This window comes from Ovis canadensis, chromosome 19 (genome assembly GCF_042477335.2).
Source record: "Ovis canadensis isolate MfBH-ARS-UI-01 breed Bighorn chromosome 19, ARS-UI_OviCan_v2, whole genome shotgun sequence".
NCBI lineage: Eukaryota > Metazoa > Chordata > Mammalia > Artiodactyla > Bovidae > Ovis > Ovis canadensis.
The window spans coordinates 60,808,542-60,832,641 of record NC_091263.1 but is presented as its reverse complement, the minus strand read 5'-3'; the positions used below and the strand labels follow the sequence as shown (position 1 = coordinate 60,832,641).

At 45.2% G+C, this 24,100-nt stretch overlaps 1 protein-coding gene across 1 annotated transcript in view; it reads left to right on the top strand.

The window, feature by feature from the left end:
* The window catches only part of CACNA2D3 (calcium voltage-gated channel auxiliary subunit alpha2delta 3), an 871,226-nt gene that overhangs the window by 689,875 nt on the left and 157,251 nt on the right, over positions 1 to 24,100 (top strand). The window contains exons 18-25 of the mRNA XM_069561584.1: positions 7,328 to 7,411; positions 12,086 to 12,157; positions 12,420 to 12,481; positions 14,013 to 14,080; positions 17,507 to 17,552; positions 17,711 to 17,808; positions 19,755 to 19,848; positions 22,723 to 22,818. Coding sequence (XP_069417685.1) covers positions 7,328 to 7,411; positions 12,086 to 12,157; positions 12,420 to 12,481; positions 14,013 to 14,080; positions 17,507 to 17,552; positions 17,711 to 17,808; positions 19,755 to 19,848; positions 22,723 to 22,818 — 620 coding nt within the window. The remainder of the gene's footprint in view (positions 1 to 7,327; positions 7,412 to 12,085; positions 12,158 to 12,419; positions 12,482 to 14,012; positions 14,081 to 17,506; positions 17,553 to 17,710; positions 17,809 to 19,754; positions 19,849 to 22,722; positions 22,819 to 24,100) is intronic.

Sequence of the window (24,100 nt, the reverse complement as noted above, 5' to 3'; positions counted from 1 at the left end):
CTACAATGAACTGTTGTTACATGTATAACCAGGGCGAGTCAGCAGGGGGTGGGGGTGGGTGGGGGCTCAAAAAAATGCTCTGTTTAGACTGTAGCCAGTACAGCAGGGACTGTATAGACCCCTGGGATTCCCTTTCCCTGGGGACACCTCCTCTGGGGCAGGATCTGCTATGACAGTAAGAAACCTTGGTTTGCAAATTCTAGGGGGAGAGACCGTCACTCTGTCACAGGCCCCCCTGGCCACCTGCCCTTGGGACCACGTCCTTGTGTGAGACCCTTCCTTTTGACCTCGAGAAGAATGGGCCCCGAAGCCAGGCTGAACTGCCTCTTTAAAGGACTAGAAAAATTGGTAAACAGCCATACTGTGAAGGGGCTTCCCTGGTGGGTCAGATGGTAAAGAATCCACCTGCAGTGAGAGAGACGTGGGTTTGATCGCTGGGTTGGGAAGATTCCCTGTAAAAGAGAAAGGCTACCCACTCCAGTATTCTGGACTGGAGAATTCTATACAGTCCATGGGGTTGCAAAGAGTTGAACACAACTGAGCGACTTTCACTAAACTGTGAAGAACCATTTTACCCTGTGAAGGTCGTCTCTAGGGACAGGCGTGATGAGGTGGGCTCCCCTGTCTCATGAGCATTTCCCACTGCTGACCCGGTGGCATGTTGTCCCAACTCTGCTTGTCAGGATGTTTGCTGTGCTCAACCGTATCTATGCCCATTTGTTCGTCATGGCAGCCCCATGTGTTGAATGATCTTACCTCCATCCTGCAAAGGAGCACGGTGTGCTGGGAGAAATGCAGGCAGCCCTGGGCACACAGCCTGTAGGTGCAGACCTGGTTCAAACCACAGTCTCCCTCTGGGGCCTTGACTTTTCCCTGTTCTCCTAACTTGCCTGGTGAATTGTGACCTGCAATTGGAGAGCAGAGGGTGATCCTTCACAGACAGCTTCTGACTGAGTTCTTTCCTAAGGCTCACCTGGGCCTGGCTCGAGGCCTGATGAATAATCAATGTCCAACAGTATTTTGAAAAGACCCTGATACTGGGAAAGATTGAGGGCGGGAGGAGAAGGGGATGACAGAGGATGAGATGGTTGAATGGTATCACCGACTCAATGGACATGGGTTTGTGTGGACTCTGGCAGTTGGTGATGGACAGGGAGGCCTGGCGTGCTGCGGTTCATGGGGTCGCAAAGAGTCGGACACGACTGAGTGACTGAACTGAACTGAACAGTAGTTTTGGATATGTGAATGGACGAATGAATGAATGAATGAGGAGTGAAGGAATGAAGTGCCCAGTGGCCGCTAGGTCATCCTCTCTTGTACGTGGAAGAGAGAAAGGCGTGTCGCTGTTCCTTCTCAAACGGCCACTTAGCCTCTAAGGCAAGAGGAAACCCAGGGCCTCAGAGGAGGTGGTGAAGGTATCCACCAGCTGAGGACTGTGACTGCCTCCGGAGAGAAACATTTTCCCAGACAAGGCTGGCTCCCAGGCCCTGGCCACACTCCTTCTCCAGATGGCGCAGGCTTTGGGCAAGGCTTCTTCCTCTCCAGTTATGGGCCTCTCACCCCCATCTCCTTCCTTCCTGTTGGCAGCGTGGAGCAGCACGATCTGTTTATCAATTATTAGCACACATAATATTTGTTTCACAAAGGCTGCATGGATGTGTGTAACTGACTTCCTTTAGTCTTTCCCAAAAGAACACAGAAAAGCAAAGGCATTCTTGTTTCGTTCAGACCCACACGAACATGGCCATCACCTTAGCCAGTCCCTTTCTGCTTCTGCAGTCTATCTGCACCAACACAAAGGGGCACTCACATCCAGACAGTTCAACGCAGCCAGGAAGGTTCTGGAACTTACGGCAGACCCCCGATGGTTCCGGCTGGCTCCTCAGATGGGTGCCCTTCTTTCCCCATCCTTCTAGGCCACAGGCTGGTTTGGTGTGTTCACCACATCTGGCCTTTATTTGAAACTCCACCTCAAAGTATTTCATAGCACAGAATATCTTTCCTTATTAAATTCTCCCCCACATATTTTTTTCATAAAACAGGCACCAAAAACTACAAACCTACCCGTGGCTCTCAAAGTATCTGTTTATAAACCTTTGGAAACCGTTTGCAATTCGTTAATCACATTTTCAAAGGAAGTTACAGTTTATAGATACACTAACAAATGCCATATCCGATGCTTCAGCCCCAGTAACGAGATCCTCACGAAGGGGAAGAAGGAGTGGGGCTGGGGGACCTGGGATCCATCCCAGGCCAGATCCCAAGGGAGAGGGGAGATCGGACCTGGGAGTCAGAGGTTTGAGGGTTTAGTGCTTTATCAGTTGCCCTCAGACTCCATGGCCACACATATGTCCTCTCGGGAAAAGCAGGTACGGGGTCAGCAATGCTCAAACACAGTGGACTGTCTTGATTAGCAGTGAGGTGTTTTACAAATCACAAGTTTCTAAATAGTCATTAAAGTACCAGAGTTTGTGAACACTTCATTTAAAATGTACTTTAAAAAAATGGTTCATTAAAAGAAAGAAAAAAACTAAAGACACTAAATATATACAGGTTGAAACTGATGACTACTTACGCTACAAGACAGCTTTAAAAAAAAATCTTTAAAAAGAGAAGGAGGGTAATGTGGAGAGAATGTGTTGGTACATGAAACACCCAAGAGTATAAAGGTTGCAGGTGAAGCTTGATCCAGGCACGTACACCGTGCTTTCAGCACTCTCCTCATGTCTTTTCTCTGCCTTCCCTGCACTGGCTTCCTTCTCGGGAAGGCTCTCTCCAAGCAGTGGCAGAGCTGGCTGCGAGGAGCTCAAGTTCCCCTCCTGCCTTAGTGATGTAGTAGACAGAGAGCTACTTTTTCCAGATAAATCCAAGAAAGCATCCAGATTGAGTCTCATTTGGGTTGGTATGAGTTATGTCCCCAATCCTGAGCTACTCACCATGTCCTGGAGAGTTGTGGGTCTCCTTCACATACTCAGGTCATTCATTGGCTTCCCTCTGAACCAGGATGGTCTTGCCATCACTGGAACTACATTTCCTGAGTGTGAGGTCCATGGGGATTCCCTGTAGGAAAAACCAAAGAGATTTCCCTGAAATATGCGGGGGATGAGTGGTGGTGGTCCACAGCTCAGGTATCTTCCTAATGGAGGTCTATTCTCTAGCTGAGTAATAAGGTTTTTCTTTTTTTTTTTTTAACTTTTAAAAGTTTTCATGTATCTGTGTTTTTGGCTACACGGGGCTTTGTTGTGCGGACTCTCTCTGGTTGTGGCAGTTGGGGGCTGCTCTCTGGGTGCAGTACAGGGGCTTCTCGTTCTGGTGGCTTCCCTTGTTGCTGAGCGTGAGCTCGAGTTGCATGGGCTTCAGGAGTTGTTGGGCTCAGTAGCTGTCACTCTTGGGCTCTAGCGCATGAGCTAAGTAGTTGTGGTGCCCAGGCTTGGTTGCCTCGCAGCATATGGGATCTTCCTGGACCAGGGATCAAACTGATGTTTCCAGCATTGCAAGCTGGATTCTTAACCACTGGACCACCAGGGAATCCAGCATTCTTTTACCAAGAGAAAGTGGATTTAGGGTCATCATTCTGAAGTTTACTCATTGTCCTTGACCTGTTTTATCTATGCAACAGCCCGTTGACTTTTCTTTTGTTACTCAAAGTAGTCACTCTGCGACGCTACTGTATGGATTTCTGTTTGTATTTTAAGAGACTCACCCATTAATAAAGACTCAAGTAGAAAGTATTGACTGTTTCATACCTACTTCACTGGTTTAGCAGACATTGTAGAGGAGCATTCCAAAGGGTGTATCCCTGGTCCCGTCTGTTTCTTTCAATGCAGTTAAATTAGAGACTTGCTGGAATGTGATGACTTTCAGGCCAGCACGCTGGGAAACCTCTCCTCCCCTCACTCTCTAGTCTCTGCTAGTTTCCTGAATACTAATAGTGCAGTGTACTGAATTTCTTGAGTGGTTTTATTAAAACAATGAAAGAAGATATCTAGGAATGGTCAAAAGTCATGGGATCCATCTCTGTGGATTCCACTTTCGCCAGGTATCATCTAAAAGGGCTTGGGTTCTTTAGCACAGGTATGACCTTTCCTGCCAAGAGAGTCTCGAGTCCCAACGTGGTATTTAGTATTAAGTATCTTACACATGAAGAGGAGGTGACTATACGATACCATCATCTTCAACAAACATCTTCCTGCCTAATGTCTGCAACAACAGCAGCCCAACAAATTATTCAGTGGGTCTCCTTCACGTCAAGGAAATGTCATACTAGGCATTTGTATGCCGTGAGCTTGTGTCTTCACCAAGGTTTTTACTTTTTCAGGACTTACACTAGCCACATGCATATTAAAGGCTTATTCCATACTGAACTTGGAGCATGCTTGCCACCTTACATACAGTACCTAGTTAATTGTCTCAGCCTACCTTGGCTATGGAGGTATTACTGGTTTTCATAATTTTGCAGTTGAGCGAGGAAGGAAGGAAGCTTGGAGCAGCTGAGTGCCTTACTTCATGTCACATGCCCAGTGAGCAGCAGAACCACTGTGCTCACCTCTTCTAACAAAGACAGGGATGCACTTCCTCTGAGGATGAAGGACCATGGTGGTCTTTTAAAATTGCTTCCCTCGTGTCTCAGCTGGTAAAGAATCCACCTGCATTGCAGACCTGGGTTCGACCCCTGGGTTGGGAAGATCCACGGGAGAAGGGAAAGGCTACCGACTCCAGTATTCTGGCCTGGAGAATTCCATGGACTGTATACATGGACATGTATAATCCATGGGGTTGCAAAGAGTCAGACATGACTGAGGGACTTTCACTTTCTAAAATTTCTTTAGTGGCAGTTGAAATAACATGAGGCTAAGCTGTGAAAATTTGGTCAGGGGCTGGGGGTATGTGATATACTGGCTATGTGATCTTATTTAACTTGCTGTAGGCACCGTGGGGAATAAATTGACTATAGGCAGGCAGATTAAGAGTGATAAATCACAAACAAGTCCTTGGGAAAGAATGAAGCACCATTTAATTGACTTTACTTATATTCTTAGGACCTTATGCTTGCTAGGTGTCCAATAATTGTATGTTGACAAAGTGATTAAAAGAAGATTTTGAAGTGATCAATGGAAGAACTTCCTCCAAAAGACAGTATATACCTAGCATTAGACTCCGCAAGAAACCATTAAAGTTTCACCTTTCTTGGTCAGAAGGTGAGCTGCAGAAACTTCTGGGTTGCCTGGTGGCTCCCAGGAATTATTCTTACCAATACGGAACCTGGGGACCATCAGTACAGGTAACAGAGGTCCAAGAATGTCTAACTGTAGGGCTTCTTAGCATCGTGTGCCCCTCCCGCATCCCACCTCCTTACCCTGAGAAGAGGCGACCACCCTACTGCCCTCTTTCCTGTTCCACCCGCTCAGCCCCAGCCCGACTCTCTCGAGGGCCAAACATAGTGAACTTTCCATAACAGGATCCAACTGTGAATCTGCTATCGTTTACAGCGGCTTCTGAGGGAACCGCTTCCCTTCCTCTTCATCTGGAGTGGAGCTGATGTCATAAACCTGACCGTGACTGTCTGTTAATTGAAAACCCGAGAGAAGGGGATAGAAGGGCGGTGGCCCAATATGGTCAGGGCCCACTCCCCCTTCGAGTTGAGGCAGCCTTCCTGGGTGGTACGGCTGGACACCCCAGGACAGCCCCGCATTCCTGAAATGCAGCCCAGAGGGAAAACAACTTAGCAGGGAAACTGCTGAGTCCCATCTGGCCCCGCAGTGATGGGAGATCTGCCCTGCCTGGCCTCTCTCTCCTAGATTCCACTGCGGGGCCAGTGTGGCCTCGTTGGTCCCATACACCAGCGGTGATTTTCTCCTCCACACTAAGTGCCTTCAGCACCTATCTCCATAGTAACTGAGCAGTGTCCAGAATGGTAATCTTAAAACACCTAGAGTGATGCTGTATTAGAATCCTGCCCATTAAATCCAAAGCTGGCTAATTTAGAAACAAAAGGAAAAAAGAAAAATAAAAGCTATACATACATAGGTATTTTTTCCAATATGCCCTCAGCCATATCTTTTGAACTGGCAAAGGGGTTGCTTATCCTGAGCCTGCAGCAGAGGGCAGACTTTCCTACATTATAAGTACAGCATTAAAGTCCCAAGACACAGGAATATCCAGACACAGGACTGTCTGATAAAATAGTAGGCTTGCCAGGTGACTGTAACACCAGTGCTTTAGGAGGGGGAAAAAAAAAAAAACAAAACTCAAAAAACTTCCTGTGATATTAATGCACTCATCAGCTTTTCCAGAGAGATGTGCTAATGGCCACTAGACCTGGCAGTGATTCCCAGTCTCCATGCTCTTCGGGTTAAGTAGCCCTGCTTATCTCAGCACTGCTATGGCCAGTGTGATAGCAAGTGGAAGGCTCCATGTGTTTGAGAAATGTTACCAGGATGCTGAGGCCAAATATGGAGATCAGAATACAGACTATGTAAGATTCCCTATCCTGTATCATGAAGGTGTGTGCTCTAAAAGCTTTAGATTAGACGAGAAAGGCTCCATTCCACACGTAGAATGTCCAAGGAGAGGGGAAACTGCTTGCACCTGGCATGTTTATAGGTAAGGAGTCTACCAGGTAAATTCATGTGAAACAAAGAATTGGCTTGTATACTTAGTCCCCCTCTATTGGCTCTGCTGCTGCTGCTGCTACTAAGTCGCTTCAGTCGTGTCCGACTCTGTGGGACCCCATAGACGGCAGCCCACCAGGCTTCTCCGTCCCTGGGATTCTCCAGGCAAGAACACTGGAGTGGGTTGCCATGTCCTTCTCCAATGCATGAAAGTGAAGAGTGAAAGTGAAGTTGCTCAGTCGTGTCCGACTCTTAGGGACCCCACGGTCTGCAGCCTATCAGGCTCCTCCACCCATGGGATTTTCCAGGCATCGGCTCAGTGGTGTCCAACTCTGCAAGCCCATGGACTATAGCCTGCTAGGCTCCTCTGTCCATGGAATTTTCCAGGCAAGAACACTGGAATGGGTTGGCATTTCCTTCTCTGGGAATATTCCTGACTCAGGGATTGAACCTGCATCTCTTGCGTCTCCTGCATTGGCAGGCAGATTCTTTACCACTGTGCCACCTGGGAAGCTCACATGTTTGCTAGTGACTCAGTTCAGCTTTCCTGATCTTGAAAACCCAGGAGTGCCCCTCTGCTTCTCTCTGGTACCCTCCATTCACAGTCCTCAGGCATGAACCAGGAATTCAGATGATGAAGGTTGCCCTGGCCGGTGGTCTCACGGAAATGTTTTCTTCATTTGTCATATGCTTTCTTTCTCTCCCTCTTCTGCCAGTACGAAGAAGGGAAAAAGCGGAGGAAACCCAACTACAGTAGTGTTGACCTGTCTGAAGTGGAGTGGGAGGACCGCGACGATGTGGTAAGCGATTTGATTTCAAGCCTGGTGAGAAGGACGCTTCATTTTACCCTCCTCTGCCTGGGAGCTGGTCAAGAGAGGCCCACCAGAGGAACACCTGGCCGTCAGAGGGATGTAGAGACCACGGGCCCTTGTATGCATTTGGGGTTTTATAACTCTCCTGCCGGTAGGTCCACTTGTAAATGGGTTTCCAGCCGCCCTGCCTGCTTTGTGTAGTCTAAAACCATCCTCATTTGGGCTCTGGTTCCTTCTGCAGCCAATCAATCTGGACTCTTTCTGAGTGCCATTGATGGGACCTGCGACCCTCAGGGGAGCCTGGCCAGAGCCTAGCGGGGCCGCTGCACAGCCAGGGCCAGAGTTTACCTGTCAGGATGTCAGCCAGGGCTTGGCAGACCCACTTTCCTCCTCTTTGGTTGACCACCCTGTTTCCAGGGCCACCCCAGCCTTTCCCCTTTTCAGGCCACACTTTAGTAACACATGCTTGTTTCCCAGACAGCTTCAGCCTTCAGGACTGTATCAAAAGTTTTCCTCATGCCCACGATTTAGCCCCAGCATTCTTCTTGTTCCTGCCTCAGTAAATCAGATTTGTTAGACACACCATCTTTTGTGAATCCAGGCAGACTGTCCTTAATTGAATCCTAACTTCCCGGGTGTCCAAATCTGGACCCTTGCTCTCTCCTTTCTATATGGAGCCTCCATGCGCAGGCAGGGTGTCTCTGCTTGTGCCCCCCTGACCTGTCAGAGGCCCTTTTCTGAGCTCCATCACTGAGTCAGCCTTGTTTCTACCTCCCCCTCTGTCTTGCTTCCCAGAGGGATGTTGAGGAAAGCTATTTGAAGTGCATAGGCTGGGTTCCTGTGCTTTCAGAAATGCAGCCAGCATCATAGTCCCCTTGCTGCTTGCTTTTCCTCTCTTCATATCCTCTGCAACCTGGACATTACTTAGCTAGCATAAATCTCTGAGATTTTTCCTTGCTTGTAAAATGCGAGAATCATATCTGTTTTAGACATTTACCCTATTTCCTTCTTCATCTGGGCTATCTCTTTTAAACCCCAATGCAGACAACATCTTTGCTGTTTGATTAAAAAAAAAAAAAAGAAAAAGTCTGTTTCTTCATCTATTCTCTTTTCCCGAGTGCTGGTGACCTGACATCATGTCAGCTCAGTGACCTGGTATAGTTTTATATCTTCTTGTTCTTTAGACATCATCATCAGGATTCACGTCTGGGTCTTTTGATCATACCACGCCTAACGTACATGTCCTACCCTTTCAACCTGCTCCTATCAAGAAGTAGGCTAGTGCAGTCCCGAGGAATGCAGTTCAGGCATTTGCCTGCCTGATTTCAAGCCCCACCTCTGCTATTTGCTGGCTGTGGGTCTCAGGCAAACCATTATTTTCTCTACATCTCAATTTTGGTATAGGTTTTTTTTTCTCAGTCAAATGAGTATGATAGCAGTAGTACCTCACAGAACTATTGTGAATGCTGGTGTGTTACTATATTGAAAGATACAAAAGTGTCAACATTGTTGCTCAGACACTGTGAGCATTCTGAGTGGTAGCTGTTATTAGTACTATTCTCGGCATTATCAACCCTCAGATAACCTTCTTATTAATGTATGTCTGTTGCTAAACTGTATCACGTGATTTTAAAGGGTGCATTCCATTAGTTTGCTTTCTCTTCCCTCTCTATCAGTTGCTTTATTTTGACTTCACTGCATCTTTTTGTTTCTTTCCAAGAAGTTTTGAACCCTGTCATCAGCATGCTTCTCCATCCCTTCCTTCATTTTTTTACATTTTAATTGACATGGGAAGCAAACTTGATGCTCGTTCTTACTTGGGAGTCCGCACATCCAGGAAGCTGGCCTTCTGCTCGTTAAACACTAGGCTGACACCTGCACTTCTCCTTTTCAGGTTTCCTGAAGAGATTTATTACTTGGCTCATCTGTACCCCAGTTGTCGAGTCATCATCACCTGTGCCCAGGTTAATTTTCCGTGAGCTGATATCGCCTTTAACTAACAATGATTTGACAGATGCTTTCTGTTTCCTTGCCCTTTTCTTGCTTTGTCTTCGGCTTCCCAGCCATGTTCCTCACCTTGATATGATTGCCAGAACTGGATTCTGTGTCTGCCTTCAGAGTTCCCGCAGGTCTAGCAAGTCAGTGCTCTTACGCTTCACCAGGAGGTCTCTGGTTGTGCGAGTTTAATTTGGGTCTCTTGTCTGCTTGAAAAGAAGGTACATTTGAGACATGAATTCCTTCACTATCAATGTGCTTGATTGTGAAAACCCAAGTTACCATTTCTCTCCTAGGGATTTGCACATCCTTGATTAGAGAATTCTGGAATCTATGCAAAGCGTCTTTATGAAGGCTACACAAGATCCCATGTGCCCACGCGTCTGCCAATGGGGTTTGTACATATGTAGCAGAGGGCAGTTTAAGTAAAGATCTTGAAAACACCAGACAGGCAGAGTCGAGGAAGAAGCAGCATGTGTCTGCCCAGCTGTGGAGAAATTCTTGGAAGGAGCATCCTGCTTCTTTTGGCAGCTAGGCTTGTGTTGAATTTCGTGACCACATTTAAAACATAGACCCTATGTACTAACAAAAACGATGTGAGGTCATATCTGTGTCAAGCAAGCTTGAGTTTGAATCCTAACATTTTAAGCTATTGAGAGGAGTCTGACATGAAAGAAGAGAGAGGGGATAATAATGAAGTTGCTGCTGCTGGTGAGGATAACCATGGAGGACAGCTTACCCCTATGAATGCTTAGGGTGTACAAGGCACTCTTCTGCACAGTAGCTCTCAGATTCTCACTGCAGCTTTATGAGACGTGTGCTCTCATTAATAGCATTTCGCAGAAAGAGAAACTGAGGCACAGTGGGGGCAAGTGATCTGTTCAGACTTCTGGCTCCAGAGTCCATTTCTGAATGACAGTGCTGTCCTGCCTCAGTGTTCAATAAGTGGAATCTGTTTCCATTATAACCGAAGGAAAGGGAAAGAAAGAAAGTGAAGTCGCTCAGGGTCTGACTCTTTGTGACTCCATGGAGGATAGCCCACCAGACTCCTCCTCCTTGGAATTTTCCAGGCACGGGATAGTGATGTGGGTTGCCATTTCCTTCTCCAGGGGATCCTCCCTACCCAGGGATCGAACCCAGCTCTGCTGCACTGCAGGCAGACTATTTACCGTCTGAGCCACCAGGAAGCCCAAAGGAAAGGGAAAGACTAGACTAATCATCTAAGCATCTGCCTCCAGAAAGTATTAGTGAACCCGGCTTCGGACCCTCCCAGGTCCTGGCGCGGATCATCCTCAGCTACTGGGAGTTGGGGGTGGGGCGGCGCTGAGGCATGGAGAAGCTTACCTAATCTCTGACTCGCCTGGGGAATGTGAGAGGGGCAGGTCCCAAATGGCTTTAGGCAGGCACCAGAAAGAGGAAAAATGAAAACCATGTCAAAGATAAATCGAGCTGTTCTTAAGAGTTAGAAAGTAGACTTAATTAGGACCAGCTCTCCCCATCCAAAACCACAAAAGTTAAAATGGGAAAATATTTCCAGAAATGCCCATTATGTGTTGTTAAAAAATATCTAGAGTAAAATATATGTTTTATTTTATACATGCCTCCAGCTAAAAATTATGCTTTTACTCTCTTGCACAGAAGATGGGAATGTGAACCCAAATCTAGACAGGCCCCGCGTCAAATTTAGGTTGCTTGCAAGCACTGCAGTTCTCTATCGGCCAGATCTTATTCAAGCTCCTCAAAGGAGAAAAGAGGGGAAAGAATTAAAAGAAAAAAAAACAAGCATGGGGCTGGGAAAAAGCCTTTCCTGACAGGCTGTGGCATGTCAGCATTTGCTCCTGTTTCATTAAATGGCCTTCCCGTCGTCTCCTATTGGTGCCCACGATGGCACAGCTTTCATCACTGTGTCTGCTGTCCTTCTCTGAACTCACAGAAGGGCCAGCAGTAATTAGCAGAGATCAGCCAGGGGTGGGGGAAGGGACGGAGGCTCATGGTTCCCAGATGAGACCTTCAAAAATCAGACGCAGGGTTGCCCCGTTCACTGCCCATCAGCCTCAGCCAAGCTTTTCAGTGGCCCAGATTTCACAGTGAGTATTTGAAGATGGTTCATGCTGTGAAAAGCTAATCCCTATCTTCCAGATGGTTGGCTTTTGAAAACAACCAACCAAACAAAAAACTACTATATAGGAAAATATCTTTAACTTGATTGTGTTTTCGAAAATGATTTTCTCCATAACAAACCAATACCCTTTGTGAAAATGTAACTTGTGCCCTGAGACTTCCTTGCTTCTTGAGTATTTCAGCATTTGCTGGGGGTTTGTTCCCTGACTCTCAGGATTTAACGTTGAAAAGGTTTTTTTGGCCACCGTTGCCCTGGGGTTTACATGAGCACCCCAAATTGAAGTTGATGGTCCTTTATTTATTTTTATTAGCCTGTCTCCCCCTAGACAAGAACAGTTGGTTGTTTATTCTTCCAAAGCCCCATTTCAGAGATCTGAAAGTAGTATTTAGACTTACTGCAAAAGTACACCAAGAGTGGATGGGGAAACAGGCCAGCCCTGCATACACAAGACAGCAAAGATGCATTCAAGCTAGATGGTGAAAGGTGTCCAAGACAGTATGGTAACCCTGGGAAGCACTAACCCCAATTTTTTTTTATCATTTTAGTTAAGAAATGCCATGGTGAATAGAAAGACCGGGAAGTTTTCCATGGAGGTGAAGAAGACCGTGGACAAAGGGGTACATTTTTCTCAAACATTCTTGCTGCTTAATTTAAAACAAACCACTGTGAAAAATTAGCTTTGAAAGCTCTATCTGGAGTAAATATCATTCACTGAGCTCATTTTTCTCTTGTCTTTACTTATCTCAAACAAGATTCATGTAGTACTGTTAACCTGATCATAGTGTGTCCATTTATTTTTATTTATTTCTGAAAACTTCACCTAGCAGACTAACCATGTTTTCTTTTCTCTACGACCTTTTTTTGTTTTTTTCAATCTAGAAACGGGTTTTGGTGATGACAAATGACTACTATTATACAGACATCAAGGGTACTCCTTTCAGGTAGAGCTGACCATAATACATGGACATTCCATCAGACCCATCAGTTGTGTTTGTACAAAACCTGCTGACACTCTCAGAGCTCATCATCTGAAGATAACCAAACATCCTGCCGAAAGGCTGGAAAGAGTGAGGAAGGGGCTTTTCCCAGGCTGCTTTTGTTTTTGTTTTCCATAAGGGGAAAAATGGTTCAGGCTCACCTAGGAGAACTCATTCAATTTGCCATGGCTTTGCATCTCATTATCAAGCAAATAAGCTTTGGGGGTTCCAACTAAGGGTGGAGAGATAAATTCAGCGGGTTACCAGGGTCCTTAACCATCTAACTTGCTGCCCTTTATTTCCATGATCAAAAAGTGTTCCTTCACACTTCGAGGCAGCATATTCATCCCTACGTGTTGTGCTTCGGTTTTAATTTCTCCGTACTGTTCCTCTGTGCTTGTCTGCCTTTCAATCCTGTTATTTCTCTTTGTAAAAATCTTGAAAAATGCACTTGCCCCCCTTGCCTGCTTTCTTATGTGGCATTCTAAAGTTTCCCGCTATTAACTTAGTGTGATAATGCTTTTTGTAAAAAGTTACTTTGGTAGGACTTCTTTGTGTTCTTCAACTGATGCCTCACAGAGCTCAGGGGAAAAAGAGTTTACTGACTCTGGATCCATCTTAATAAAATCTGTGGTGGTGTTGTCGTATATGGCCAGGGATCTTGGGTGAATTCCATTTGGAACCAGAGCACTTGAGGAAACACATGACTGCTAAGTGGGTTTGCCAAACGATGAGACTGTGTCATCAAACATATTCTCTGACTTTAGACGAAAAAGGAAGGAGCTTAAATTGAAGTCGCTCAGTCGTGTCCAATTCTTTGCGATCCTATGGACTGCAGCCCCCCAGGCTCCTCCATCCGTGGGATTTTCCAGGCAATAGTCCTGGAATGGATTGCCATTTCCTTCTCCAGGGGACCTTCCCAACCCCAGGGATCAAACCCGGGTCTCCCGCATTGTAGACAGACGCTTTACTGTCTATCAGACAAGGAAGAGGCTTGGGCAAAGAAACCCACCATACAGTCATGTGGCTACATTCAAGTGAGAGCAGAAGTGTTCATTTTTGCCATTAGAAAGGGGTTAATTCTCCCTCATCTCAAACTCTATAGTCTGGAAAGACCCTTGTGTGGCTAAATGTAGGGCAGGGGATGCATAAAGCGGTAATGAAGATTATTAGGGCATGTAGCTCTTACAAAAGCATCTAAGAGAAGGGCTTGCTCAGGGGCTTGTAGCAGTCGCCACACCTCTTTTAAACATACTTGAGAGCCACCCATTGCTGCTGCACTTCCAATCAGAAATTACATTGAAGCAGCTGATCAAATCTAAGAAAGACCAACACCAACTCTAATCAGTGGGGTTTTGAAAGTAAACTTTTGAAAAAAAAAAATTGCTTACAGAACATGAAATGGAAATGTGAAAATGGAAAATAAGAAGTTAGCCAACAAGTCTGTTCCAGTCAATGTTATGGATTTCAAGATCTGCTTTGTTTCTCTGCACAGTTTAGGTGTGGCGCTCTCCAGAGGCCATGGGAAATATTTCTTCCGAGGGAATGTAACTATTGAAGAAGGTAAGATGCTGTCTTTATCCATCTTAATCCTTTCATGTGGGAAGAAAGCCCTGAAGCCACTGGGTTAGCTGAAGAATTTGCTCAGCTATCCAGCCCTTTCTCTAATGGACGTTTGACTCAACCATTTACCCCCCTGATTTTACCTTGCTCTCTTAGACTGTTTCAGATGCCTGGGACTCCCAGATAGTGGCAGCTTTCCTTATGGTTTCATTTATTTATGTTGTGCTTTTATCCACAAAGTTGTTGAGGCAACTCATAGGAACCATCCATCTACCAGCTGTATTCTTCTCATACATAAAAATCAGTACCAAGAAAAATATGAATTAGTATAAAAACTCAAGCCCAGGAAAAGGAAAATAAAGGTAGGCAAGCCTTAGTCTTCTCCACATTGAGCTACAAATTTCACTTGTGTTTTGAGGCAGCCTAGGTCCAAGGGAAATGTGATCATTCAAATGATTTATCTAAGTCAGAAGGAATAAGGAGCATCTTGAGGTTCTTAGCTCTTCTTGTCTTCATAAAGCGCCAGTGCACTGGGGACTCCCAGTAAATGGTAGCAGTTGTTACAGCCTGTTAATCTTTAAAACTGCTGTCTTCCCCATACTGTCCTTTACATCTCCCAACAACCCAGTAGCTCAGAGAAGTTATCTTTACCAGTATCACCAGCTCAAAAGCAGCACTGGGGGTAGCATGCGAAAGGCTTCACTCCCAGAGTGGCCCTACCCAGGTGTTAAATTTTTGCATCTTGACAGAGAAGGAGGTGAACCAGACCAGTGTCCTTTTTGGGTATCCTCAGGGAGTGTGGGTATCCTGGGTATCCTCAGGGAGTATGCCAAGAGTGGGAAGGTCAGTTACAATCCAGCTTTTCGTGGGTTGGAAGTGGTTACAAATGAGGATAGTGAACTTCCAGAAGCTGGACTGCTTTGTGATTCATTCCAGTGATGTAGCAGAGAAGCAAGAAGGAGATAGGAAGTCCCTGAAGTGGCAGATTCCATATATGGCCTGCTCTACTGCCCAGTGTCCCCACAACGTTTCATAGACTTTGGGTTTTATCTCCCAACTGATTGTGAGGTCTTAAGGAATAGGAAGGAGAGTGAATGTGGGTCATTTTGACCTGGACAAAGCTCAGAGTGTCCCCACTACAGAGGCAATCAAGTATGTGCTCCCTCTTCCTAGAGACAGGCAAGGAAAAAACAGGCAACTTTGTGATTTGAGCAAAATACTCAACAGGATGTATTCTCAGGGATCTTTTTTAAAATCTTCTTTAATTTTCTGGCTCCATGAGCCACATGTGACTCTGTAGATGTCCTGCCCATGAAGACAGAAAATTCACATCTAAGCCATCTGAGGTCAAGGTGAGGAAGTAGCTTATGGTCAGAACAGTCCCTGGTGGCTCAGATAGTAAAGAATCTGCCTGCAAAGCAGGAGACGTGGGTTCAGTCCCTCGGTCAGGAAATCCCCTGGAGAAGGGAATGACTACCCACTGCAATATTCTTGCCTGGAGAATTCCATGGACAGAGGAGCCTGGCAGGCTATAGTCGCAGAGTTGCCAAGAGCATATGACTGAGCACGTGTGCGTGGACACACACACACACGCATATCTCGATACAGATATGTTGCACACAGTACTTGTTCAGTCAGTTGGAGCTAATGTTATTATTGTCAGCATTATCGATCAAGAGTAGATGTGATTTTGTCAGGAGTATCTAAATTGGAGGTGAGAGAGTTAGAGAACAGCCATATTTCCTTGGTGGTCTAGAAGCTCAGAGAGGAAGCAATCAAAAAGATCTTCCCTTTAGGGTCTAGGTAGAGAGATTTGTAGATGAAGACTGATGAGCACAGAAACTAGAAATATATATAGAATTGATATCATTAACGCAATATTCCAGGAAGGCGAGATCCAGTTCAGGGCCTCTGCACCTGTGATTCCTTCTGCCACAAGCACCTCAGTTACTCCCTGGCTCTCCCCTCACTTCTTGCAGGTCTTTGCTTAAAGTCACTGTCTCAGTGAAGCATCCCAGACTCCAGCAGTTAACACTGACACTCCCTTATCCCTCCCCATCTCTTGGGACCCCGTCTCCTTGCTTCATTCTCTCCCTTAACTTCATACTCCTCACTAGTGATAAGCTATGTATTTTAACTTTATTTTCTTATCTCTTTTCTGCCACTAGAAAGTAAATATCATGAGACAATTAGTGCTTTTTCTTTTGGTCTCTGTTATGTTTTCAAGGCTGTAGACCTAGAATAGTACCTGGCTCATAGTTGATGCTCCATAAATAAATTGAAGGAAGAATGGAAGGGAGGGAGGTAGGAGTGGAAGAAGCAAGAAAGGGAGGAAAGCGTGGATTGACGCACGGATTGCCCTAGGGACTAATCGCTATCCCATTCAACCCTCTGGAGTAGTCTATGACCTTTGGCACTATTGTGGCATTCCCAAGCTCATCCCGCCAGTAGGTGCTGGAGCCAGGGTATGGCCACTTGTGTCATATAGGATGATATTCTATATAATTTATTCCCAACTATGAAGTCAAACAGGAGTATGTGATGCTGGTTCTAGTATTTTGCTATTTATTTTGTACATTTGTGTTTGAGGAGGATACTGGAGTCCTGAGCGCAGTAAGATATCATTGATCATGAGGGAAATTGCCATTCTCAATCAGTGGAGTTTCTGAGGTGGTCACTTAGCAGCGTGTGTCTGCTGATGACCCATGAAAGTGAAGTCACATAAAGACACAAGGAGAAAGAGTGGTTTCGTACACTTAGGGCATCTCGAGCATTCTATAAACACTCTCCAATTCCCTGCAAGCCTCAGTTCTCCTAGCTACCTCTCCAGGCTGACGACTCATTTCTGCTTAGGATCCTGTATCACCTAGCAGGTTTTGCTGGTTAAAAACAGTTGAGTTTTGGCAGTCTCGTACCATTCGCCGTATAGTTTCACCCTCCCAACCACCTGTCCCTTAGGGATGATCATTATTACTGTTTTGCACAAAAAGAAACTGACATTTAGAAAAGTAAAGCAACCTGTTGACATCACACAAGAGTTTAGTGGCCCACTCAAGTTCCTGACTCAGGCTGTACTGTGTGGGCCTCCAAAGTTGGTATCTCCACTGTTGTGCTAAGCTTCTTTCCCAGGACCTACTGGTGCCTCATTTATGTTCAAGGAGTTGAGTCTGGGAGACTCTGTCCGGGGAGGTTGCAGTAGTGGCTGAATGAAGTGGAAGTTGGGGGAAGGTTCTGCCTGAGACTAAAATGTTTCCTATGTGCCGAGTCCCTTTTCCCAGGCAGATGTCTTTGGGATTGATGTCTACTCTTAACCCCCTCTCCCCATGGCCTTAACCCTAGAACATTTGAAGCATAGAAGAGAATGCAGGGAGTCAGTGCCCCACACAGATGATACATACTCATGACGCCCTTCTTCTTGACCTCCAGGCCTGCATGACTTAGAACACCCTGATGTGTCCTTGGCAGACGAATGGTAAGAATGAAACAGTCCTTCTCAGCATTGGTATTTATTGTCCTCTTTGATTTCAAGTTGCCTGTACTCCCTTGCCCAGTTCTCCTGATTCAAAGGCAAAGGAAAGTGATGCTATAAATATGTACACATTCTTGTTTTGGGCCATGTCACATTCCTAGGTCCTACTGCAACACTGACCTACACCCAGAGCACCGTCATCTGTCTCAGCTAGAAGCTATTAAACTCTACCTCAAAGGCAAAGAACCTCTGCTCCAATGTGAGTGTGCTTTCCAGTGCGCATGTCTGTGCATGTGGTGGTTGGGCAGTGGAGGGGGTGTGGATGAACTCAGTCCCAATTTAACCCTTCACATTGAATGTGTCCTATTACCAAACTATGTAGTCAAGCACCTGAGTAGGATGAAAATGTTACAGCTGGAAGGAGACTATCAACAGCTACTCTCTTATTTTGCACATGAGACACAAGGGCTGAAAATAAGACTTGTCTCATCCAAGGCCATGCTCTAGGTCTCCTGGTTTCTGTCCAGGGTGGGACCTGCCGCTGTGACATGTTGCCTCTCGCGGTGTACATCCTGCTGCCCCTCCTCCCACCAAGTGCCCCTCAGGGAGCTCGGTGAATCGGAAATGGCCAGGAGCTGGTGCAGGGGGAGAAGGAGCGGGGCAAGGAGAGAGCAGCAGCAGGCCAAGCTCACCAAGTGCAAGGAACAGTCCCCTGGACAAACACAGGCTTATGGTATTAATTCCAGAAGCTAAAGTCTGGGCACAAGGGATTCACCAGAAATGAGCACGGCACTCACCCCTACCCCTAGCAGATACCACTTGTTAGTGATATGAAAAGTTCTTTGCATGTGTTACCTTACAGAAAAACCTAACAGCCCTCTGAGAGGTGTAAGATTATCCACATCCAAACCACGTCTTCATGAAATGGATTTGCTTTTCGGGATATGCTCTAGTAGAGAAAGGATCAGATGGACGTCATGTGAACTCAATTTTTCGTTTCATTTGCCTTTTTGAGTGACATATTTAAGAAACGAAAGTGGAACACTAATATAAAGAAGCACTTACATTTACCATCCAGCTTTGTCAAATTTTAAACTTTTTGCCATATTTGCTGCAGGCACTTTTTAAGGAATGAAATATCAAAGATAATGTTGAAGACCCTGAGTGGTCCCACTTCCCTCTCAGAGAGAATTACCACTCTGTATTTATTCACCATTCCCATGCATTGTGTGCTATATATATATATATACACCAAAATATACAGATATACCTATGCATCCATATCCATTATATATCATTATGTTCATTACTTTGTATACTAAAATTTATATATTGTATAATATACATTATCCCACAACCTATGTTTCATTCATCATACATTATATTTTTGAGATTTGTGTTGATCATTTAGCTCTGATGCATTTACTTGAATTACTATGTGGTATTCTACTATGTAACTATGTCTCAATTTATTCATTGTCTATTTCATGATGAGTTGTTTCCAGGTTTTGCTTTTACAGCAAAGCTGCACCATCTTCTTGGCCACCAGCCACGGTGAGCACTGGCCTGCTGTAGGTGATAAAGCTGGAGGGTTTTAGGATCCCTCTGCTAGACTCATGATATCCTCCTGATTTCTCATCCTCTTCCACAGAGCTCTATCAAGAACTCATCTGGATAAGGATGAATGTCTCGCTTTAGGATGGAAATAAATAAATAAAAGCTTAGATGGAAGAAGTCACAAAATAAGAGTCCCAGAAATGATTAGCTATCATATCCCTCTCCCTTACAATCAAAATCAGGGCCCTGAAGAATTGCAAATTTTGATAGAGGGCAGAAATGGGGATGAAAAGAGAAAATTTTCCGAGGAGTGCTGCCTTCCAGTCTCCAAATCTCCAAATCCCAGAGTTGGCTTGCTGGTCTATGGCACCAACTATTCGATGGGGAGGGAAAGTGGCAACTGGAAGTGTGAGACACCCAGCACTCTCAATTTACTGTCATCTTATCCGCATGCTTTGGAGGCCGTGTCTCGTGGTGTATCAGGTGTCAGAGCAGTTTCATATTCTCACCTGGTGGGCAGTTAACACAGCAACACACCGCAGGAGACAGTAGCCTGCAGATACTGCAGAATGAGTCTGGTGAGCACCTCTCATGCTGTAGTTTGGGGTCCAGCCAAAGCCATCTTTTCAAGTCTGTGTTTCCCAACAGGTGATAAAGAATTGATACAGGAAGTCCTTTTTGATGCTGTGGTGAGTGCTCCCATTGAAGCCTATTGGACCAGCCTTGCCCTCAACAAATCTGAGTAAGTGGTTGCACATGTCCCCTTTTCATGGCCATTTCCCCACAAGCCGTCCGAAATATGGTTATGGTTTAAAGAACTAAAGTTGCTTTAGGAGGCTGGTGTTAAAGTTCTTTAATTTTCCCCAAAGCTCCAAACCACAAGAGCTAGAGCAGATTAGCGGCTCTGACTTGGATGGCAAGCTCCTGGGTTTGACATATAATTTGTTTGAATTTTAACATTACATGAAATTCGGTCTGCTGAGGTAGGGTGACACTTCCGAGAGCGAGGGAGGCGGAAGGAGCGTTTTGCTTCCTGCCCTGCCGTGGCTCCCTCTCCTCCACAGTCTGGAGGGAACCTGGGATCTGGGCCAGGCTAGGTTGTGAGGAGGACAGGAAAGTGAGAGCTCTGTTTCATTAGGGTGTCAGACATAACCCTGCGGTTTCATTTCTGAAGTGGAGTATGTAGGGGGAGGAGGGCAACCGATGAAAGTTGTCAAAGACTAGGATGAGAAGTGCTGCAGTAGCTATTATTATTATTACTATTATTCTACTACTTTAAGTAGCCTGTTAATGATTAAAATTTTTAAAAAGTTCCTTTTGCCCTTTACCTTCATGTCCTATGTTACTCAGTTCTCTCTCCTTTTTCATTCTTTGATTCGCTCCTTCCCTTCTTTTATCTTCCCTTTCGTCTGTTCTCCTCTATTAGGTCCGTCACTCACTCTGCTCTCATTCTCATTCATTCATTCATCAGCTATTGATTGCATGTCTGTTTTGTGACAAGCGCTGGGCCAGATATCGGTGAAATGGAAATAACTCAATCAAACATAGTCCTTATCATCGTGGTGCCTGTGAAATATAGTGTGATTGAGAATTGTGATAATCATGAAGGAAAAATTAGACATGTGGACTGTAGTAAGACCTAGAGCAGAGATAGAAGAAAGGAAAGGCTTCTGTGACAAGGAACTAGTTCAAGTATTCTGTAGGAGAATTCCAGGGAAATGGAACAGCATGTGCAAGACCCTGAGGGAAGAGAGTATTTGGACAGTTGAGGAATTTAAAGAAGGCCAGCAGAGCTAAACTGTGAAGGGTAGGCTGGAAGATGTCAGGAGACAAGGGTTCATTGGGCCCTGATGGTTTAGAACATTGGGAATCAGGTTAAGGATTTCGGACATTATAGTCAGAATATTGGGAAATCCCTGAAGAATTTTAAGGACATTTGAAGATTTTAAGAAGTAGATGATCAGATTTGCATTAAAAAAAATCCTTCTGCTGATATGTAGATAATAGAGTGTGATAAGTAGCAGTTCAAGGGATTTGTCACTTGGACCAAGGCAGTGGCTGTGGGTACAGAGAGAAGGGATGCGCTAGAGGGATGCTTTGAAAGTGAGACCCCCAGGACTTGATGATGAGTTCACGGTGTGAGGGGAGGGAGGCTGAGCTGTCAAGAATCATTCTCAGGTTTATGACATGAATAGATAGTCATGTTATTTCCTTGGTCAGGAGACAAGGAAGCAAGAACAAGTTTGGGACTGGACATGGACAGAATTCTTTTCTAGACATTTTAAAGTTAAAATGACTCCTAAGGTAGGTAGTTTAATACGTGACTTCTGGAGTCCGAAAGTTATAACAAACTACTCTCATTATATTTGAGGGGTATCCTTGGACTGCTTACCTGCATGAATCTTATTCCCTGGGAGATTTGGAAAGTGTCAGAACCTTTTCTGTGATTGCATTCTCTAGTGGGAATGTTTCTTTTAGGTTCTTGGGAAACTTAAAATCCTGTGCAAAGATTGCTGATTCACCCCTAACAGATGCTAAAGATTTCCAAAATGGTAGCTTGCTTTGTAGTCCACATCTGTTACTGATTGGGCAGCCTGGCTTTCCTGCTTGGTGTAGGCTATGAACAGAAACTAATACATAGTGTTGGTTTTTATGCATCCCTTAAATACTTAAAAGTAGTATTGACCACTTTGATAACCATCAGAGATTAAGTAACTAAAAGATCTTATATTGAAGATGACATGGATAAAGCTTTGAATCAAATTGCTACTGGCATCTAGGGCAGGGAAGCAAACTCAAGAATCAGTATTCTCTTCATACTTTTTTGGTAGAAGAAAACTGTATATTTGTGGCAAAAGACTATTTGTTTTGTTTTGAAGAAGTAAGCACTGAGAATACCCTGAAGAACATGTTCAAACATAAAATTTACCTTCACTGTTGAAAAAAATCTTCAGAGAATCTTCAAATGAGTTTTCTTTGCTAAGGCCTTCCTTAGAGTTCCTATGCATGGCCTCCTGTCAAACTATTTGCAGAAGTCATTTCATTACTGATCCTTCTGGGGTTGATGGTGAGGGTAAAACTTCCATGTTGGTGCCCCCTAAATGGTGAAAAATTCAAGTCCTAAACATTTTCAGGCTGTGGGATACTCCAGACTTGAATCAGTGGCTAAGTTGCTGGTTTTTGCTAATGGCAGATTTCACTAACGATCTCAGGACCAAGAATGGACTTGGTAGCATCAGTTCAGAAAGCTAACTCTAAGGCTTTCCTTCCTCTCCTCAAAGTTGGCCAGCTCTTTCTGAGCTTGCATCCAGAACCTTGAGATAAAGGTGTGTTTATTTATCTTTCAGGGTATATTTTCTTATGCACACCAAGCTAGGTCATGGATGTCATAGTTTTTCTGGCAAAAATTACCATGAAAACCTTTGTAAGGGATCAGAGTCAGCATCCTGTGTGTACTTGTGTGTGGGTGGGTGTGTGTATGTTTCTGTAATTTCTACCAAAATTTCAGGCTTCGAAGCTGTTATTTCATACAACATTCCATGAGTTTTAAAATGCAGAAGCTGTTATCTACTGACTGTCTGGCAGAATCCCCCTGACTTGTGTTGCTCTGTTTTAGGAATTCGGACAAGGGCGTGGAGGTAGCCTTCCTTGGCACTCGCACAGGCCTCTCGAGAATCAACCTGTTTGTTGGGGCAGAGCAGCTCACCAATCAGTAAGTAGGAAGCTCCTGAAGCAGGATAATGAAAGAGGCGTTTATATCATTCATTGATTCCAGCAGCAGTGAAAACAGAACTCAGACCTGTTGACATTTTTCCTCTCTCTTCTCCTTTGGGGACCCCAGTGTGTGTGTTTTTGGCTTCCCTGATAGCTCAGTTGGTAAAGAATCCCCCTGCAATGCAGGAGACCCAGGTTTGATTCCTGGGTTGGGGAGATCTCCTGGAGAAGGGATAGACTACCCACTCCAGTATTCTTGGGCTTCCCTTATGGCTCAGCTGGTAAAGAATCTGCCTGCAATGCAGGAGACCTAGGTTTGATCCCTGGGTTGGGAAGGTCCCCTGGAGGAGTGAAAGGCTACCCACTCCAGTATTCTGGCCTGGAGAATTCCATGGACTGTACAGTTCATGGGGTTGCAAAGAGCCAGACACAACTGTGTGACTTTAAATGTAAAATATAAAATGTGTGTGTGTTCACCTGCCCATTGCTGACCTTTCCGCACTTTGTTCTTCACACTTGTTGGCATCTGTCCTCTGTCCTGGAGCCCTCTCCCACCCTGACGGGTCACTTAAGGATGCTAGAGATAGTGTGGCTCCTGGGGGAGCAGCCAGAGGGAGGACTCACTCAACTCCTGACAGATGACCAGAGGGCTTTCAGCCATCTTGCACCTCTGCTGAGGAATTTCTCCTTGTCCGAGAAGCAGTGTTTCAATTCTGATGTGTGCTTGTGTACGTTTTAACGAACCCCTGTGCCTCAGCTCAGAGTCTGAGGGCCTATAGAGCCCCACGGCTAGGAATGGGCATTCTGGTGGCCCTCTCTTTGATGCTGTTTCCATATTCTAAAGAGACCAGATGGACAGTGGGCTGAGTGTCACCAACTTCAGTACCCAGATGCCATTTAAACCAACACTGTTCAGTCCCTGTACCTTCAGAGAGCCCCAGGGTCTTAACTCTCTAAATTGGTGTTTGATCAGAGCTGGTATGAGCCTGGGAAGTCTTTCCTGAGCCTATTAACAAATTTTTTCCATTTCTTTTCTCTGAAGTAAGAGTCATTATTAGGCCAGGGATGAGTGGAGTCTTAGGTACAGAGTTTGCCGAGTATGTGTTTGTGATTCCAGAGGTTACTATGGAGCCTCACAAATCCTGACCTTCAGTGATAGGAGGTCACTGAAGTGGGAATAACGGAGGCACTGGGTGTCTAGTGGTTTGAAAGGGGCTGGCCTGTCAGGAGCACTATGTACCATTAAGTCCAATTGAGCTGTGCTCTTGTGTCTCTTAGAT